At 42.4% G+C, this 21,482-nt stretch overlaps 1 protein-coding gene across 1 annotated transcript in view; it reads right to left on the reverse strand.

Annotated features, from left to right (window-relative positions):
• Nucleotides 1-18,407, reverse strand: part of LONRF1 (LON peptidase N-terminal domain and ring finger 1) — a 46,337-nt gene extending 27,930 nt beyond the window's left edge. The window contains exon 1 of the mRNA XM_070364114.1: nucleotides 17,587-18,407. Within this exon, the coding sequence (XP_070220215.1) occupies nucleotides 17,587-18,307 (721 nt within the window). The 5' untranslated portion in view covers nucleotides 18,308-18,407. The remainder of the gene's footprint in view (nucleotides 1-17,586) is intronic.
• Between the last annotated feature and the right edge of the window lie 3,075 nt (nucleotides 18,408-21,482).

A 21,482-nucleotide genomic window follows, 5' to 3' on the forward strand; every position in this document is an offset into this window, starting at 1 on the left:
AATTAAAGAATAAAAAAAATATGATCATCTCAATAGACGCAGGAAAAACTTCTGACAAAATTCAACATCCATTTATGATAAAAACTTTCCAGAAAAGTGGGCACAGAGGCAAGAGACATCAACATGATGAAGGCCACGTACGACAAACCACAGCAAACATCATTCTCAATGGTGAAAACTAAAAGCATTTCCTCTATGATCAGGAACGAGACAAGAATGTCCGCTTTCACCATTTTTATTCAGCATAGTTTTAGAAGTCCTAGCCGTGGCAATCAGAGAAAAAGCAAGAAAGGGAGTACAAACTGGAAAAGAAGAAGTAAAACTGTCACTGTCCGCAAATCCCACCATACTATACATAGAAAACCCTAAAGATGCCACTAAAGAAATACTAGAGCTAATCAATGAATTGGGTAAAGCTGCAGGATACAACATTAATGCACAGAAATCTCCTGCATTCCTATACACTAATAACAAAAGATCTGAAAGAGAAATTAAACAATCACACTTACCATCAAAACAAAAAGAATAAAATACCCAGGAATAAACCTACCTAGAGAGACAAAAGGCCTGTACTCAGAAAACTATAAAACACTGATGACAAAAGATGACACAAACAGATGGAGAAATATGCCATGTTCCTGGACTAGAAGAATCAATATTGTGAAAATGATTATACAAAGCAATCTATAGATTCAATGCAATCCATCCCCAAAGCAATCTACAGATTCAATGCAATCCCTATCAAATTCCCAATGGAATTCTTTACAGATTTAGAACAAAAAAATTTACGATTTGTATGAAAATATAAAAGACCTCAAATAGCCAAAGCAATCCTGAGAAAGGAAAATGGAGAGACATCAAAAGCAGAGACGTCATTTTGCTGCAGAGTCAAAGCTATGGTTTTTCCAGTAGTTGTGTACCAATACAAGAGCTGGACCATAAAAAAGTCTGAGTGCCAAAGAACTGATGCTTTCAAACTGTGGTGTTGGAGAAGACTCTTGAAAGTCCCTTGGACTGTAAGATCAAACCAGTCAATCCTAAAGGAAATCAACTCTCAATATTCATTGGAAGGACTGATGCTGAAGCTCCAATCCTTTGGCCACCTGATGCAAAGAGCCAACTCACTGGAAAAGACCCTAATGCTGGGAAAGATTGAGGGCAGGAGGAGAAGGGGGTGACAGAGGATGAGATGGTTGGATGGCCTCACTGACCCAATGTACATGAGTTTGAGCAAACACTGGGAGGTAGTGAAGGACAGGGAAGCCAGGGTGTGCTACAGTCCATGGAGTCACAAAAAGTTGACTGAGTGACTGAAAAACAAGAACAACAACATGCAGCTCAATATCAAAACATCAGCCCAATCAAAAATGGCTGGAAGACTTAGACATCTTTCCAAAAAGACATACAGATGGGCAAAAGGCACATGAAAAGACACTCAACATCACCAAATATTAGACAAATGCAAATCAAAACTACAATAAAGTATCAGTTCATACCAGTGAGAATGGCCATCATCAAAAAACCTACAAACACTGATTAGCTCTAGTAATTCCATTCACCATTAAAAAGAAAAAATAAAATATTTAGGAATATACCTACCTAAAGAAACAAAAGACCTATATATAGAAAACTATAAAACACTGGTGAAAGAAATCAAAGAGGACACAAATAGATGGAGAAATATACCATGTTCATGGATCGGAAGAATCAATATAGTGAAAATGAGTATACTACCCAAAGCAATCTATAGATTCAATGCAATCCCTATCAAGCTACCAATGGTATTTTTCACAGAGCTAGAACAAATAATTTCACAATTTGTATGGAAATACAAAAAACCTCGAATAGCCAAAGCAATCTTGAGAAAGAAGAATGAAACTGGAGGAATCAACCTGCCTGACTTCAGTCTCTACTACGAAGCCACAGTCATCAAGACAGTATGGTACTGGCACAAAGACAGAAATGTAAATCAATGGAACAAAGTAGAAAGCCCAGAGATAAATCCACACACCTATGGACACCTTATCTTTGACAAAGGAGGCAAGAATATACAATGGAGAAAAGACAATCTCTTTAACAAGTGGTGCTGGGAAAACTGGTCAACTACTTGTAAAAGAATGAACTAGAACACTTTCTAACACCATACACAAAAATAAACTCAAAATGGATTAAAGATCTCAACGTAAGACCAGAAACTATAAAACTCCTAGACGAAAACACAGGCAAAACATTCTCCAACATAAACCACAGCAGGATCCTCTATGACCCACCTCCCAGAATACTGGAAATAAAAGCAAAAATAAATAAATGGGACCTAATTAAAAGCTTCTGCACAACAAAGGAAACTATAAGCAAGGTGAAAAGACAGCCTTCAGAATGAGGGAAAATAACAGCAAACAAAGCAACGGACAAAGAATTAATCTCAAAAATATACCAGCAACTTCTGCAGCTCAATTCCAGGAAAATAAACGACCCAATCAAAAAGCGGGCCAAAGAACTAAACAGACATTTCTCCAAAGAAGACATACAGATGGCTAACAAACACATGAAAAGTTGCTCAACATCACTCATTATAAGAGAAATGCAAATCAAAACTACAATGAGGTACCATCTCACGCCAGTCAGAATGGCTGCGATCCAAAAGTCTACAAGCAATAAATGCTGGAGAGGGTGTGGAGAAAAGGGAACCCTCTTACACTGTTGGTGGGAATGCAAACTAGTACAGCCACTATGGAGAACAGTGCAGAGATTTGTTAAAAAACTGGAAATAGAACTGCCATACGACCCAGCAATCCCACTGCTGGGCATACACACCGAGGAAACCAGAACGGAAAGAGACATGTGTACCCCAGTGTTCATCACAGCACTGTTTATAATAGCCAGGACATGGAAGCATCCTAGATGTCCATCAGCAGATGAATGGATAAGAAAGCTCTGGTACATATACACAATGGAGTATTACTCTGACATTAAAAAAAATACATTTGAATCAGTTCTAATAAGGTGGATGAAACTGAAGCCTATTATACAGAGTGAAGTAAGCCATAAAGAAAAACACCAATACAGTATACTAACGCATATATATGGAATTTAGAAGACGGTAACGATAACCCTGTATGCGAGACAGCAAAAGAAACACAGATGTATAGAACAGTCTTTTGGACTCTGTGGGAGAGGGCGAGGGTGGGATGATTTGGCAGAATAGTGTTGAAACATGTAAATTATCATATGTGAAACGAATCGCCAGTCCAGGTTCGATGCATGATACAGGGTGCTTGGGGCTGGTGCACTGGGATGACCCAGAGGGATGGGATGGGGAGGAAGGCGGGAGGGGGGTTCAGGATGGGGAACACGTGTACACCCGTGGTGTACATCATGTCAATGTATGGCAAAACCAATACAATATTGTAAAGTAAAAAAAAAAAAATCTACAAACAATAAATGCTAGAGAGGGTGTGGAGAATAAGGAACCTTCTTGCTCTGTTGGTGAGAGTGTAAACTGATATAGCCACGGTAGAGAATTAATTGTATGGAGGTTCTTTAAAAAACTAAAACTAGAATTACCTGGTCAACCACTTGTAAAAGAATGAAACTAGAACACTTTCTAACACCATATACAAAAATAAACTCAAAATGGATTAAAGATCTCAACGTAAGACCAGAAACTATAAAACTCCTAGAGGAGAACATAGGCAAAACACTCTCTGACATACATCACAGCAGGATCCTCTATGACCCACCTCCCAGAATATTGGAAATAAAAGCAAAAATAAACAAATGGGACCTAATTAAACTTAAAAGCTTCTGCGCATCAAAGAAAAAAAAAAAAAAACTAAAACTAGAATTACCATATGACCCAGCAATCCCATTTCTGGGCATATACCCTGGGAAAACTGTAAGTCAAAACGACACATGTACCCCAACGTTCAGTGCAACAGTATTTACCATAGCCAGGACATGGAAGCAAAGCAAATGCCCAAGACAGATGACCCAACGTTCAGTGCAACAGTACTTACAATAGCCAAGACATGGAAGCAAAGCAAATGCCCAAGACAGATGAATGGATAAAGAAGATATGGTACATATATACAACAGAATATTACTCAGCCATGAAAAGGAATGGAACTGGGTCACTGGTAGAGGTGTTGATGGACGTAGAGTCTGTCATACAGAGTGAAGTCAGAAAGAGAAAAACAAGTATCATGTATTAACGCATACATGTGGAATCTAGAAAAATGGTACAGATGAACCTATATCCAGGGCAGGAATAGAGATGGAGTCATAGATCATGGACACAGGGACATAGAGGAGAAAGGAGAGAGAGAGATGAGTTGGGAGATTCATTTTATTGTACAGCAGAAACTAATCTAACACTGTAAAGGAATTATACTCCAATTTTAAAAGAAAAGACTTAAATGTAAGACCTGGTATTAGAAAATTCTCTCAAGAAAACATGGGGAGAAAATACTCTGACATAAATCTGAGCAATACCTTTGTAGATCTGCCTCCCAGAGTAATGGAAATAAAACGAAAAATAAATGAGACCTAGTCAAACTCAAAAACTTTTGCACAGTAAAGGAAACCATAAAACAAAAAGACAACCCACCGAATGGGGCTTCCCCGGTGGTTCAGTGGTTAAGAATCCACCTGACAATGCAGAAGACTCAGGTTCAATCTCGGGGTCGGGAAGATCCCCTGGACAGAGGAGCCTGGTGGGCTACAGTCCATAGGGTTGCATACAGCTGGACACGACTGAGAACCAAATCACCACCACCACCACGTTTGAAACAGATAACCAATAAGGACCTACTGTATAGCACAGAGAACTCTGCTCAATATTCTGTAATAAGCTAAATGGAAAAGAATTTAAGAATAATACATGTATATATATAACTGAATCACTTTGCTATATACCTGAAACTAACACACTGTTAACCTAACTCCAATAATATTCAGAGGATAATTGCTTTAGAATGTTGTGTTGGTTTCTGCTGTACAATGAAGTAAATCAGCTGAAGGTATGCGTATACTGCCTCCCTCTTGGACCTCCCTCCTCCCACCATCCCACCCCTCTGCTGCTGCTGCTAAGTCACTTCAGTCGTGTCCGACTCTGTGTGACCCCAGAGACCGCAGCCCACCAGGCTCCGCCGTCCCTGGGATTCTCCAGGCAAGAACACTGGAGTGGGTTGCCATTTCCTTCTCCACCCACCCCTCTAGGTCATCACAAAGCATATGAATTGAATTTCCTGGCTATACAGCTGCTTCCTGCTAGTTCTCTCTTTTACATACGGTAGTATGCATTTGTCAATGCTACTCTCTCAATTCGTCCCACCCTCTCCTTCCCCACCCCAGTGTCCACAGGTCCGTTCTCGATGCCTGTGTCTCTATTTCTGCCCCGTAAACAGGTTCATCGGTACTATTTTTTCTAGATTCCATGTATATGGGTTAATATACAGTATTTGTTTTTCTGACTTACTTCACTCTGTATAACAGGCTCTAGGTTCATCCACCTCACTACAACTGACTCAAATTCGTTCCTTTTTATGGCTGATAAAATAAAAATTAAAAAAAAAAAAAACAAAAACCTACCCCCAAGGGAAGAACTGAACTAATTTTAAATAGACTTTTTAAATGCAAAAATATATACAAAGGAGCAAAGGGTAAGAATTTTAAATATGTGAGATGATAATTTTTTTCAGTTAATACAGTTATTTGGTAACAATAAAAACTATAAACTGTTCTAAATGATCTACAGCCTTCAGAACAATCCTATATGGGTCTAACATTGTTTGCATTTTTATAAAGAAACCGAGTACAGAGAGTTTAAGTATCTTGCCCAAGACCAAACAGCTCCTAAGTGAAGGATTCTAGATGCTCCCTCTAGCCACCTGGATCCAGAGTTCCTGCTGTTCACCTCTACTAATAGCAGGGCTCACAGGGCTACTCAAGACAGAAGTAACATGTGCACAGTACTTACAACAGCGCTTGGTAAATTATAAGCTCTATTTAAGTGTTTGCTATTATGATTGCGTTCCATCACTGTATGTGCGTAGCATATATTTAATTATTAAAAAAAAACCTGTTTTTGAGCTACCTCCATTATTTACTGTCTCTGTATCCTCTATTCCGGCTTTGATAAATGTCTGCTGAAGCAAGGGAAATTCATTAAAATCTGTCCCCTTGGGCTCGTCAATCCTTGCCCTCATTCCCTCTTCTCTTCAACATGGTCTATCGTGAGTACTTAGGTCAATAAAACAACTGAAATAAAATTCTGTTACACATCTGATGAAACTAGCTTTAAGTGGTCCAAGGTACCTCATGGGCTGTGGGAAGAGAGTTCTCCAAAGTGGAGACTTCTCAAAGAAATCGGTTTTCCAGGAGGTGATGGGTAGTAAGAGGTGTGTATACATCATTTATCTTCAAGAAACTTGTTTTGAATAACAAGTGCTATAAAATATTTACCTATAAACTTTGAAAAATACAGAAAATTAAGAACCAAGATCCTTTTCCTACCACAAAGCAATTCATTAAAATCTGTTGTCTTAAGCTCCTCAATTCATGCTCTCATGAACTAAGAAATAACCAGTGTTGGCATATAACCTGTACTTTTTTATCTGTGTGGGTAGATTACATTTTTAATGTATAGTTTTATAAAATGTACCATATATACTGTGTATAATCTGCTCTTTTTATCAATGTGATTATATCCACAAGATACTTAATGGTTGCAAAGTATTCCATTATATATACCATCTATGTAAAATTCCCTATTACTTCTAATTTTTGCTACTATAAAAAGTACTGCAATGAACACTTACCTATAAGCTTTTACATATCAGTTTATTTCCTTATTTTCTAGAAAGTTGAGTGTGTAGAAAGCTATGTAGATATATTATACAAAGTCTTCAATATATTCTGCTCACCCTCCTTTTATAAAAATGTTACACTCCCAGAAGCTGTGTATTTTTGTTTTCTAAGAAAACAGGAATGAAGAAGGATGTGCGCTCATCTCCTCCTGTGAGAACACCAAAATCACAACTAGCTGTTGAACAACCATCGACAGGAGGACGCTGGAACCTACCAAAAAAGACACCCCACATTCAAAGACAAAGAAGCAGCCACAGCAAGACAGTGGGAGGGGCACAATCACGATAAAATCAAATCCCATACCCGCCGGGTGAGTGACCCACAGACTGGAGAACCGTAAGAACTGTAATACCAAAGAAGTGCTCCTGCTGTTGTGAAGGTCTGGAACCCCACGTCAGGCTTCTCAGCCTGGGGACCAGACAAAAGGACTGGGAATCCCCAGGGAATCTGACCTTGAAGGCCAGCAGGATTTGATTACAAGACTTCCACAGGACTGGGGGAAACAGAGACTCCAGTCTTGGAGGGCACAACAAAACCACGCGCACACGAAGACCCAGAGGAAAAGAGTAGTAACTCCATGGGAGACTGAACCAAAACCACCTGCTGGTGTTAGGGTCTCCTGTCGAGGTGTGGGTCGGCAGGGACCAAGCACAGGGACGGGACACTGGGAGCAGCAGGCTGGGAAGGTCCCCCTTGGTGTAAACCCTCTTGAAAGTGGCCAGCAACCCTACCATAGAGCTGAGGGCTGGGTGGCCTCAGGCCAAATAACTACCAGGGAGGGAGCGGAAAACCCACTCATCAGCAGACAACTGGATTAAAGCTTCAATAAGCAAGGGCATCCCCACCAGAGCAAGACCCAGTTTTCCCCACCACCAGGAAGCTTACACAAGCCTCTTAGCCTCCTCCATCAGAGGGCAGGCAGAAGAAGCAAGTAGAACCACAATCCCACAGCGAGTAAAACAAACCGCATTTCAGAAAGTTAAGGACTTGCTTGGTGGCTCAGATGGTAAAGAATCTGCCTGCAATGCAGGGAGACCCGGGTTTGATCCCTGGGTCGGGAAGATCCCCTGGAGATGGGAATGGTAACCACTCCAGTATTCTTGCCTGGTGAATTCCATGGAGAGAGGAGCCTGGGGCCTGGCAGGCTACTATCTAAGGGATACAAAGAGTCGGACACGACTGAGAGACTAACACACAACCAGCATGAAAAAGCAGAAAGTTACGTCCTAGATGAAGGGACAAGATAAAACCCCAGGAAAACAACTAAAACATAGTAGAGACAGGCAACCTTCCAGAAAAAGAATTCAGAATGACAGTGAAGATGATTCGGGATCTTGGAAAAAGAATGGCAACAAAGATTGAGAAGATGCAAAAAATGTGTACCAAAGACCTAGAAGAACTAAAGAACAAACAAACAGATGAGTAGTACACTAGAAGGAATTCATAGCAGAATAACTGAGGCAGAAGAATGGATAAATGAGCCGGAGGACAGAATGGTGGAAATCACTGCCACAGAACAGAATACAGAAAAAAGAATGAAAAGAAATGAAGACAGCCTAAGGGATCTCTGGGACAACATTAATCAGACCAACATTTGCATTCCAGGGGTCCCAAAAGGAGAAAAGAAAAGACCTGAGAAAATATTTTAAGAGATAATAGCTGAAAACTTTCCTAACATGGAAAAGCAAATAGTCAACCAAGTCCAGGAAGCACAGAGAGTCCCAGGAAGGATAAACCCAAGGAGGAACACACCAAGACATATAGCAAATCAAACTGACAAAAATTAAAGACAAAGATAAAATACTGAAAGCGACAAGGGAAAAACGACAAATAACATACAAGGGAAAAACGACAAATAACATACAAGGGAACGCCCATCAGGCTATCAGCTGATTTCTCAACAGAAACTCTATAATCCACAAGGGAATGGCATGATATACTTAGAGTGAAATATAAGAACCAACAACCAAGAATACTCTACCCAGTAAGACTCTCCTTCAGATCTGATGGAGAAATGAAAAGCTTTCCAGACAAGCAAAAGAGAATTCAGCACCACCAAACCAGCTTCACAACAAATGCTACAGGAACTTCTCTAGGCAGGAAACAAGAGAAGGAAAAGACCTACCTACAGAAAATAACACCCCACCCCAAATTAAGAAAACAGTAATAGGATCATACATATTGATAATCACCTTAAATGTAAATGAATTAAAAGGACCAACCAAAAGAGATAGACTGGATGAGCAGATGAAAACACATGGAAAACATGTGCACTTCCACTTAACACATCACTCTGCTTGACCCCCAAAATTGTATGTATTTATTTCATAGTTAGGTTAATCATGTTTTCATTATGGATTGCAATTGTAATTATCTTTTATTTTTTGTCTGGCTATTGATTGTGAGAACTGATAAACATCTTTTACTACTGTGATTATGTAACTATTACCCACTTAATACCACCGTATCATGATTGGTCACCAGAAAAATAGAATTCTGTATCACCAAAACTACCACTTAATAGGAAAACCTGTAATCACTTTTTAAAATCCAGATGCATATCATAATTATCATGGGATTTTTTGGGGGGAAAAAATGCCCAGATATTGCTTTTTCTTTTTTGCCAGAGCTCCAGATATGTTTCTAACGAGCTGCCGCTGCTGCTAAGTTGCTTCAGTTGTGTCCGACTCTGTGCGACTCTAGAGAGGGCAGCCCACCAGGCTCCCCCGTCCCTGGGATTCTCCAGGCAAGAACACTGGAGTGGGCTGCCATTTCCTTCTCTAATGCATGAAAGTGAAAAGTGAAAGGGAAGTCGCTTAGTTGTGTCTGACTCTTAGCAACCCCATGGACTGCAGCCTACCAGGCTCCTCTGTCCATGGGATTTTCCAGGCAAGAGTACTGGAGTTGGGTGCCTTCTCCTTCTAACGAGCAGCCATGTTTAAAAACAACTGGACTACATGAGGAGCTTTTACTTTTATTTAGTTTGTTTCACTTTTTCTATTTCATATTCAGTGTCCCATTTCATTTACTTTATAATTTCCAATTTCTCTATCTCTCTCTCTTTTTTTGATGTTCTTTCTCAAGCACAGTAGAAAAGCTTTACTATACATATATATAAATAATATGTATAACATATTTTAGAAAATGAATTTTTGCCTAATTAAAAATTTTTGACATTTTGATTACATTTGTTCAACTTATTATGAATAGAATGCTAGATTTCTAATTTTAAAAAATATATATGCAACAAGCAACAAAGGTTTACTGCATAGCACAGGGAACTACAGTCAGTATCTTGTAATGGAAAATTAAAAAATAATATGGGTATATGTATAACTGAATCACACACCAAGAATTCTACTTTTTGAAATTTAGTAATGTTTATCTTCTTGTCAGTTTTTCTAAATCTCCTATGGACATCTAATAACAACATATGAGACACAAAATGTTAAATATATCTGTGTAGGATATAAGATTATATACATTAATTAAACATAAATCTATTACAGTCAAGTTATTAACGATATCATTCAAGATGCTCTGATTCTTATTTTTTCTGCACTTCATAAAATATTCTTAGAGAAAAGTTAGTATGTCTCATTATGATTATATATTTTTTCTTTTCCCTTATATTTCTTCTGATGTATTTGTTTCTTTGTGTCTAATGGTTTACAATGTCTATCTTCTTTGTGAACTTTTTATCATTAAAAAATATTCATCTTTGTTTCATTTAAAATAAATTAATTTAAAAATACAAATGAAAAACAGCATCATTATTTTAGTGTGCCTTTTCTGAGTTTGACCTTAAAACTATTTATTGGCTATTTGAATTACTTACGTGTAAGTATAAAAATTCCCTGTTCATTTCCTTTTTATCATTCCTCTTGAGTGTCTTTTCTTTTTATATTTATATGTTCAGCTAGTTTAAGAATTCCAATGGTTAACTGAAATACCAAATTTTTTCCATAGAACTTGGTTATCACAGTTAAACTAAGAGCTGCTGACAAGTTATTAGCGATTAATAAAGTCCAGGAATAGTAGTTTGGCATACTAATTAAGATCATAATCACTGGGTTCTGATTCACTTTTGACCATTTATTTAACTCTTTGAACCTCTGTCTCCTCACCTATAAAATGCTCTAGGTACCTACATCTTAAGACTGTTGAGGGGAAGTCCCTGGTAGTTCAGAGGCTAAGACTCTGCTCTCCCCATGAAGGAGGCACGGGTTTGATTCCTGGTCAGGGAACTAGATCCAGTCTGCCACAACTAAAGATCAAAGATCCTATGTGTGGCCACTAAGACCCAGCACAGACAAATAAATATTTTTTTTTTTAAAGGGATGAATGTTAACAGTTAACACAAGGCCTGGCACATAAGCGCTCAATAAATAACAATTACTGTTAAAATACAAAATATTTCAAAACAAGTTGATAAATAAATGAAATCAGTTCTTAATACAAGGTATTAGAAGAGTATTTTCTACATCTTTTACTCAAATAATCCTTAGCCAGGTAAGAAATATCTTTGGGCTTCCCTGATGGCTCAGAGGATAAAGAATCGGCACACAATGCCTGAGACCTGGGTTTGATACCTGTGTCAGGGACATCCCCTGAAGAAGGAAATGGCTACCCACTCCAGTATTCTTACTTGGAGAATTCCATGGACAGAGGAAATATCTTTAGGGATTAGTAATGCAGGTTGGACAAAAGGAGGGGAAGAAAAACGAATGATCCTATTCTATTAATACCACAAGGGAAAAAAAAAAAAAAACTGAACAGAATCTTCTGCTTAGCATTTTAGAGTTCTCTTAAATCATTCACCTTCTATAGTAAAATATAATAACAATTTCAAAAAATATCTTTATAATGCAAGAGGCAGTAGTTAAAGTCGCTCAGTAGTGTCTGAATTTTTGCGACCCCATGGACTATACCGTCCATGAAATTCTCTAGGCCAGAATACTGGAATGGGTAGCCTTTCCCTTTTCCAGGGGATCTTCCCAACCCAGGGATCGAACCCAGGTCTCCCACATTGCGGGCAGATTCTTTACCAGCTGGACCACAAGGGAAGCCCAAGAATATTGGAGTAGGTAGCTTATTCCTTCTCCAACAGATCTTCCCAACCCAGGAATCGAACCTGGGTCTCCTGCATTGCAGGCAGATTCTTTACCAACTGAGCTATCAGGGAAGCCATTAGAGGCAGAATACTATACAAATACATTTAACATTATAATTAAGTACATCTAAGCCTCCAGAAATATTTCACTAAATATAAAAACAATTCTGAGTAAACCAAAGTTTAATATACAAATGAGACATCTATGATAACTGAGCTTCGGTAAATTTTTCATCATTCGCTTGATGAATAAAAGGTAAAAACATAGAAATTATTTTAAACAGATCACTTAAGAGTTATTTATATAACCCCCTTTTTCATTTTCTATAACAATGAGAAAATGCTGTTATAATAGTGACCGTGAGGCACTGCAAAAATCCTAAAAGGGAACTTCTAAATTAAAGGAAAGATGAATCAGAGATATATACAGGATACACATTCAGTCTGTTAGAAATCAGTTAAGCAATAAGCCCCTTTTCTGACTATTTTCAATAAATACTAATTTGCTGCAACTTTAAGAGAAACAAAAAAATACAAACTCTCTTCAGGACAGGCACTTGATTTTATTTACCTCTATATTTCCAACACCTAAAACAAAGCCTAGTATAGAGCAAGCACTCAATAAACACTTGTTAATAAAAAGAACACTTAAGATTTATGTTTTATATGCTCATTTTAAAATCAGTCTTAGAAGCAATATCCATATGCCCAGTTTCTGCTTTCAGTTGTAACTTGGTTATTTGCTTGCCTTTAAAAAGTCACTTTCTTGGAGCTCTTTTTCTACATTCTATGAATTCGGGGTACTAATACATGTTCTCCTATCTCGAGTGATCTTTGGTTAAGACTCAGTTAACGGAAGTGAAAATGTGTTGCAAAGTATAAACCACCATATAAATGTCAATGTTTGCTGTTTCAAGCATTTGGCAGAGTACGTTAGGGCATACATAATTTTGCACGGTAAGTCACTTCAGTTGTGTACAACTCTTTGCGACCCTATGGAATGCGGTCTGCTAGGCTTCTCTGTCCATGGGATTCTCCAGGCAAGAATACTGGAGTGGGTTGCCCTGCCCCACTCCAAGGGATACATAAGATTGAAGTGAAGGGTAAGTGTCCCACGGTCTTGTCCGACTCTTTGAGGTGATAAATTAAATTCAAATCTCTTCATGTTAACCTCACTAATAAAATGTTAAAATACCTTTTACATTTTCTTTAAATGTATTCAGTATTTACCTATAATTTGACTAATCTTTTTTCCCTGGTGGCTCAGATGGTAAAGAATCTGCCTGCAATGCAGGAGACCGGAGTTCGATCCCTAGGTCAGAAAAATCCCCTGGAGAAGAAAATGGCAACCCACTTCAGTATCCGTGACTGGAAAATCCCACGGACAGAGGAGCCTGCTGGGCTACAGTCGATGGGGTCTCAAAGAGTTGGACATGACTTAGTGCCTAACACACATAATTGGACTAATCTTTTTATTAGAAAAGCCTTGCAGCACCTATATTTTATTGATGTATGCTAAAATGTTACTACATTGATGTAGGCTAAAATGTTACTACTAATTAACATATGTAGGCCAGAATCAGGATTTAACCCTCACTCTGTTAATACACCCTGGTGGCTCAGATGGTAAAGAATCCGCCTGCAAAACAGGAGATCCAAGTTGGATCCAAGAGTTGGGAAGATCCCCTGGAGATGGGAACGGCAACCCACTCCAGTATTCTTGCCTGGAGAATTCCATGACAGAGGAACTTGGCAGGTTACCCGCCACGGGGTCATAAAGAGTTGGACACGATTGAAGCAACTTAGCCTGCACACATGCGCTGGTAATATTAACGTGGTAGAGAGAAAAGAACAGGACTTGATATTGTAAGATTTAGATTTCTATTTTGGCTAAATCATCTTCTAGCTGGGGCACAAATTTTACATTTTAAGAATATTTTAATTAATATTTGCTGGGTATTTATCTGCCAGGCACCATTCACAGCACTTCACATGATTTGACTCTCTTAATTCTCACAACAGCCCTAGGCTGTTGTTATGATTGTTATCTATCTATGAGGTAGACACTCTGCTCACTTTTCAGATAAGGAAAGCAAAACAGGGAGGTAAGACACAGGCCCAAGGCCCGAGAGCAGGTGGAGACTGCACTGGGATTCAAACCCAGGCGTTAGACACCAATATGCACAGCTCTAACTACTGGGCTGTACTAGGCACCCCAGGTGCCTCAACTGCCCTCTGAGGATAATAGTACTCCATAGGATTCTTTGTGACAATGAAATGATATAAAACATTTTGAAATACCTGACAAGGAATACATAATTAATCATCAAAACAGAGACTTCCTGGTGGTCTAATGGCTAAGACTCTGCACTCCCAGTGCAGGGGGCCCAGGTTCGATCCCATGTCAGGGAACTAGATCCCTACATGCTGCATCTACAGATTCCAAATGCCACAACTAAAAACAAAACAAAACAAAAATGAACCCACATGCCTCAACAAACACAGAAGATTCTGAACGCTGCAAATAAGATCTAGCATAGCCAAACATTTTTTAATATTAAAAATAAAACTTTTTTTCTCCAAGTATTTTAAATAAAATGTTCTCTTCCCTGTGACTTTTATTTACTTTCTAACCATTTCAAATTATAAATTATACTGTTCTGTTGGTCTTTTTTTGTGGGGAGAGTGGCAAGTCAGTGTAAAAATTCATTAAAAATAAAACAAAGAGCATAGCTGAGTGGGATCATTTTAAGTATAAAGAACCAAAGCAGAAAAGATCTTTACATAATATTCTTGAATACTAAAAAGACAAAGTTATGAAACATCTGAAAGGTAATACCAAAAGATCAATGGATTAAATGTTATCTAAATATACTTCAATTCAACAGAAACTTATGTAATCTCAATGGGAACGTTCTGATTTTGGCAAAGGTTTTCTAGCTTTCCTTTCTTGTTGAAAGGGCTTAAATTTGGATGTGTGTGGGCTAACTGTAGACTGATTATTTTTTCTAGTTAATAGTATTTACTTGTTTCATTGTAAGAATTATACGAAGAAATTATAGTCTTTTTCCACTGTCTTTTTCCACTGTTAGCAATAATGAAGGTATCTGGGGTACAGCTGTCCGATTATACAAACACATTTCAAATGCCTTTCTAGCTAACTAGCTTTCAAAAAGTTAAACCTTAACTGCACAAGTAGATTTATAACTCTACTAAACCTTTTTATTTACTCTCATAAACTGTTAAACACATAATATCTGCACTCCATCAACTATAATTTGTTAGCTCTAAGATTTTTTTCTTCCTACTTTGTACTAAAGATTCAAAAGATGAAAAAAGTTATCCTCATTAGTACCAATCAGACACATTTTGGAGTATGGAATTAAAGATTTTTCAAAGACCTAAAAATGAGGAGAAAATGGACAAAGTCAAAGGAGTCTTGGGTTCTAGTCCTGCAAAATTAGAATGAAGCAGCTGAATGGACAAAATTCCCACATGTAGTCTACGTAAATTGAAAAAAAAAAAAAGGAGAAAGAGTAGGTATTTCAGTCTTTTCCTGTTAAAAAATATCCTCAATCCCAGGCCCAAAATCTTCTTTAATTAAAAAGATTATTGGTCATAGAACGCTAAGCTAGATCTTAATTAGTAAATACTCCCTGTTCTTCTGTGGATTAGGACCTGAATTTTTTCAAAATGCCTAATTTAAGAGGTCAAACCATTTAAATCAGTGGGAGTTAATAATGAATAGGGCTGTCAGTAAGTTTCTCCTTTATTTCACACTAGTGGCAAAAAACTTCCTTGGGAATTGATGCTACACATTTTCATTGGATGAGCCATAACGGTAGGATGAACCCTGATCCAACATTTAGGAGAACTGCAGGACACAGTGCTGCCTCCACACATCAGCTGGCTGTGTGACTGTGGACCAGTCATGTCACTGCCCCGGCTTCTGCTTCCTCATTTTCAGGAACGTGTCCTAGATGGTCTGTCCTTCGTTGACCATCCAAACTCGATTCATCCCGAGAGACTGAGCTGTTGAGGAATTTCGTATTCCAAATAGTTCTGTTTTGTTCTGGGTCTATCATGCTACTTCTATAACTGTTACTCCCCATATAAAGATACTGAAAGCATATGAAAGCATGCCAAGTTTGTGGTTTGAATTCTAAAGGTATTAAATGACTTAACATAGTGACTACTTCAAAATGACTGAGCGCTTAGGGTTAAAAAAAAAAAAGCCTCCAAGAAGATGCTTTCAGTTACAGTTTATAAATGCACCTCAAACCTCACATCAGTTTATCTTCTGGATACCTACTTTATTGGTGATTAATTCTCCAAGTATTATTCCATTCCATCTTGAAATATGCTTATCTCACACAAGGGTTAACAGGGACAAAACTGACACTTCGGGCCTTGATCACTGTGTGGGAAACTGTCCCGTGCATTACTGGATACTGAAGAGCCTCCGTGGCCTCTGCCCACTATTTGTACCAGCACCACTCCACTAGCACAAGGGGTGGCCACCAAAAATGTCTCTAGACATTGCCTCTGATAACGTCCCAAGGGTGGGGGTGGAGGGAATACCCATGGTAGAAAACCACCGATTTAAAGAACAACGCTTCATTTTACACAGCTAACTAACTCCGCCAAGGTCTCTTTCCACAGCCCCAAACCACCTTTAAGCAAAGTGGCTAGCCTAGGTTAGCAGGCTGAAACTGCTTCTTGGCGGCGAAAGAACAGACCAAAGATCTTCAGAGGCCCTTCGCCGCCACAGCTTGATCAAGAGTGTGGAAAGGCAAACACAAGCGTGCCCACGAACTCCACCAGAGACTACCTCTATTATCTTCACCGTGAGCTACGTGCATTCGAAAGGAAGCACACGCGTTTCTGAAATGGGCACGCTTTGAAACAGACAGGTGGGAACCATCAAGAGGCAGCAAGTCTCCGGGTGTTCTCATTTAAGACTGGGACAACCCTGGGCAGCTCCGACCGGGCCTCCGGGTGCGGGTGCGGGCGCCCAGCTCCCGCCACGCCCACCCGACGTCACCCGTTACACAACGCCCTCCACCACCCCCACCCACCCCGGCTTATGCAATTCTGCCTCCCGCGGCTTCCAATTGCCCCGGTGACTTTTGCGGGAGACCAAGGTATATACGTTGCACGCCCAGCCTCGGCTGGGGATCCTCTTCCCCGCCCCGGCAAGGAGTCTCCCCGCGGCGGACCCGGCCCCGGCGGCCAATTACCGGAAAGAGCGCGGCAGGAAGCGAGCCGACGCTCAGGCTCGCCCAACTCCCTCCCCATCCCGCGCTCGCGCGGCCTCGCCCGGCCACCCGCTCCGCGCCGCTCCACTCGGGGCGCGCCCGCCACAGCGCCAGGCCGAGGCGGAGGAAACCCCGCGCCGCGTCACAGTCGGCTCCAGGGCGATCCCCATTGTGACCGAAGCACCTCGGGGCGCCGCCCCTTCCCACACACACACCCCCCAAAACACACACATCCCGGGACCCCAAGACGCAAGCCCTGGGCGGCAGCCGGCCTGGGGCGCAGACGAGCTTGGGGCCGCCCCGCGCTTCGGGGAAGGAAGGGTGCGGTCGCGGGGCCCGCGCGCTCACCTGCTCGCAGCTCCTCGCAGGCGGCGGCCAGGGCCTCCCGGTAGCGCCCCTGGTGCAGCAGCTCCCCGAGCCGGCCGGCCGCCCGGGCTCGCTCCCGCTGGCCCGGGAACCACTTTTCGGCCAGGTGGTTGAGAACGACGCTGGTCCTGAAGCCGGAGGCGGCGATGGCGGTGGCCGGAGGCGGCCGCGGGGAGGTCCCCGGGGCATCGGGGGCCGCGGCGGGCGGCAGCCGGTCCCGGCAGAGGCGGCAGCGCGCGCGGAGCTCTCTCCGCAGGCAGCGGCGGCAGTAGCTGTGGCCACAGGGCACTGTCACCGGCTCGCTGAGGAAGCCCCGGCAGCCCAGGCAGCTAAGCAGCCCGCCGGCGCTAACGCCGCGGTGGGCGCCCCCCGCCGGGCTCGCGCTCCAGCCCAAGCCGTGGCGGAGCCGGTAGTTGAACACCAGGCAGTCCACCAGGGTGCCGAGGCACTCGGGCCTGACCGGGGCCCCGCGGCGCAGCGCCGCCGCGTACGCCTCCAGCGCGCCCTTCAGGTGGCCGCCCAGCGCCAGCAGCTCGCCCCGGCGGAGCAGCAGCTCCCAGCGCTCCGACTCCGCGGCCGCGCGCTCCAGCCGGTCGCCGCCGCCGCCGCCGCCCACTTCCCAGAACCGGCCCTGCCTCTGCGGCCGCGAGTCCACCTCCTGGCTCCCTCCCGGGGAGCTCCTCGCTACAGCCGGGGAAGACATGGCCCGCGGACGGCTGCTCTGCCGCCGCCCGCCGCCACGGTCCCGGAGCCTCCGGGGCGCGCGGCTCCGCACGCGGCCCGCGAGCAGGGGGGCGTGGCGCGCGGACACGGCGGGGCGGCGCGCGCCCGGGAAGCCCCGGGGGCGGGGCGCGGCGGGCGCGGGGCGGGGCCGGGCTGCGCGGCGGCGCCCGGGACTCCCCCGCACGGCCCGCGGCCGGGTCCCGGAGGAGGCGACCGCCGGCCCCGCCCCTGCCGAAGCCCCTCCTGGCGGGAGACGCGAGGTCAGATGATCCCCCGGCGGGGATCTAATTGGCTTCTCCAGAAAGAAGGGCCTGGCTTGTAACCGAACAAAGCACGGAGGAGCCCGATGCTCCATCCCCCACCTGATTGCTCCGCCGGAGCCCTCACCCCCACCCCCCCAGTCATAGATTCTCCCCTAACCCCTGCTTCGTTGGCACTTCTCCGCCGGGCAGCCGGTCTCGCTGGACTGAGGTCCAAATCACCATCCCTGTCCTGACATAAACGCCCACCTAAGTTGGGACCCGCCCCCACCCCGTTCCGGTCCCCTGGGATCTTCCCAGTGTAGTTTACCACAGGTCCGGTGCTCATCTGCATTTTTACTCGTTTATGCCCAACTTACAGATGGACACGTAGAGGCCGAGGTCTCAGGGACGCGCACAGTCAGTGGGACGACTCTGTGACTCCCTAAGTCTAGAGTAGGTCAACTTTAGGAACGAAATGTGGCTCAGATGGTAAGGAAATCTGCCTGCAATGCGGGAGACCTGGGTTGCCATGCCCTTCTCCAGGGGAGCTCTGGAGAATTCCTTGGACAGAGGAGCCTGATCGGCTATAGCCCATGGGGTCGCAAAGAGTCAGACACTGAGCAACTAACACTCTACACACACACTACCTACCTGACACGACTCCCTGAAGAGTGTAAGACAATTTTGCTTGGTGCCAAATTACTGCTGCTTTTCTAGTTTAAAACTCAGTCCCCCATATCGAGGGAGGAAGCCCACATGTTCCTCTCCACATTTCATTTACTACCGCACAACTGGCTAAGGCCTACATTTGGCATTTTTTAAAGAGAAAACGCCAGGATGAATGTTTTTCACAGGGCAGTTACCATATCACCGCAACCCAAGCAAGGTCTGCAGTTTTGCCCACAGGAGAAGGAAAATGATCTGGTTTTTGTATAATGGGTTATATTTCCTTGAAACTTGGTGGCAACCAGTTTAAAGCTCTCTGTTGAAAGTATTTATAGATTTGATTGTAGGGTACTAAATTGTTAGGGGCTTCCCCGGTGGCCCAGGCAGTAAAGAATCCACTTACAATGTGGGAGACCTAGGTTGGATCCCTGGGTGGGCAAGATCCCCTGTAGGAGGGTATGGCAACCCACTCCAGTATTCTTGCCTGGAGAATCCCCATGGACGGAGGAGCCTGGCGGGCTACAGTTCATTGGGTCAAAAAGAGTCAGACTACACACAGCACACGGCATAAATTGTTAAAGCTGTCCTGTTTTCAAAGGTTATAAACAATAGCCCAGAGAGGGAAAGCTATTTGCCCAAAATCACACAGCTAAAAATATACAAAGGTTTAAAATCACTTTACTCTTTATGCTATTATTAGATCTTAAATAAAAATATTTCACATGAGATTTTCAAAACAGCTGAAGAGAACATTAACCTGAGCATGCTATGTCTGAACCTGGCTAACGTTCCATCAGCATCCCTCTTTATACAGAACAGGCAGTTAAGCTCAAAACTGCTTTGAGTTACACGTGTTTCTACTACACAACTAGCAAATCTCCCTGCCCACAAGGGAACAAGGAAAAAGCCGATGCGCCTGTTCCTATAGGGTGCAGAGTTCACTCATCATCCACACTGAACCTAAGTAAATTGGAGCTGAAACCCTAGGAGCAACTTCCAATCAATTGAGGTGGGGCTTATTACTATTGATTTACAAGCACAACCCTGAATCTGATTCCAGGCCCCTGAGTTACTGCCATCCTTCAATACACTGAAGAATGACATTAGTCAGATACCCACAAACTCATCTGAAACTTGAAACTGTAAGTAATAAAACAAATATCCATATGCCCATGGGCATTTACTTTTGTGATGTATTCCTATCCTTAACAGCCACAGCCACATGCAGAATATACAATAGTAACTACTTAACACATGGTGTTCATGATTACACAAAAAAGTGTAAGTTGATAAATATGCTTATATTTCTTATCAAATATAATTCAGGTTTAACTAGGGGATTTCCCCCCAAAGTAAAATATAATATTCAGAAAATAGTATGAAACATCATTTGTCCTTTGGAATTTCTTTCCCCAATAAATGTGACAAATAGCCACATCTGATTCTGGTGTGAAATAAAATAGTACAATTTTGATAATATGGGGGCGGGGGATGGGACTGTAGGAGGAGTCTTGCTGTGTTCTCCTTGGCATTTGTGAATGGTTATAATTCGTGTTTGCTGGTTTATACATTTACATAACTGGTTCTCATTTATGTAACTTATTTATGTAAGAGGTTGTACTGCCTCTGCGGCCTTTGTGTGCTGCACAATTTCCCTCTGAGTCAGGAAGTCTGGGGCAAAACTATCACCAGCTCTAAGACAGGTTACTTGTCTATCATTCTGTGCCACCATGAGAGGGTATGTACTTTGATGTGGGTGCGTTTTCAATTCAAAGGAGAGAAAAATTAGTATCTTTCTTCATTCATTAAAAAAAAAAATTTGGACTTTGGTCTCTGACTCACCCAGCAGCCTGCCACAGAAGAGAGGGAATCCTGTGTGTGTGTGTGTGTGGTGGGTGGAGGGGGCGGTAACCTCCAGACCAAGAGGAATAGGATGGGGTAAAACTCTCCTTTCTTTCCCTTCCAGCGTTACTTGCTTGTGCCTTAGCTAACAAAGTAGTAAAATGATGAGATTTGTATTTCATTTCAGTTTTTTGTGTTGTCTTCTAAAATAGATCAGTTATGTAAGAGTACGAAGAAAAGCATATCTGTTTCCTAATTTGGAAAATGCTTATCACCATCATTCCCTGCGTATCCCAGCCCTCCCCCGCCCCCACTGCGCCAGAAGGAGCCTTTTCCTGATATAGTTAGGTAAACTATTTAAGCATCACGTAACACAGTGCTTTTCCTGTGCACGAGTCAGCTGAA

Source organism: Bos mutus, chromosome 27 (genome assembly GCF_027580195.1).
Source record: "Bos mutus isolate GX-2022 chromosome 27, NWIPB_WYAK_1.1, whole genome shotgun sequence".
Classification (NCBI taxonomy): Eukaryota; Metazoa; Chordata; class Mammalia; order Artiodactyla; family Bovidae; genus Bos; species Bos mutus.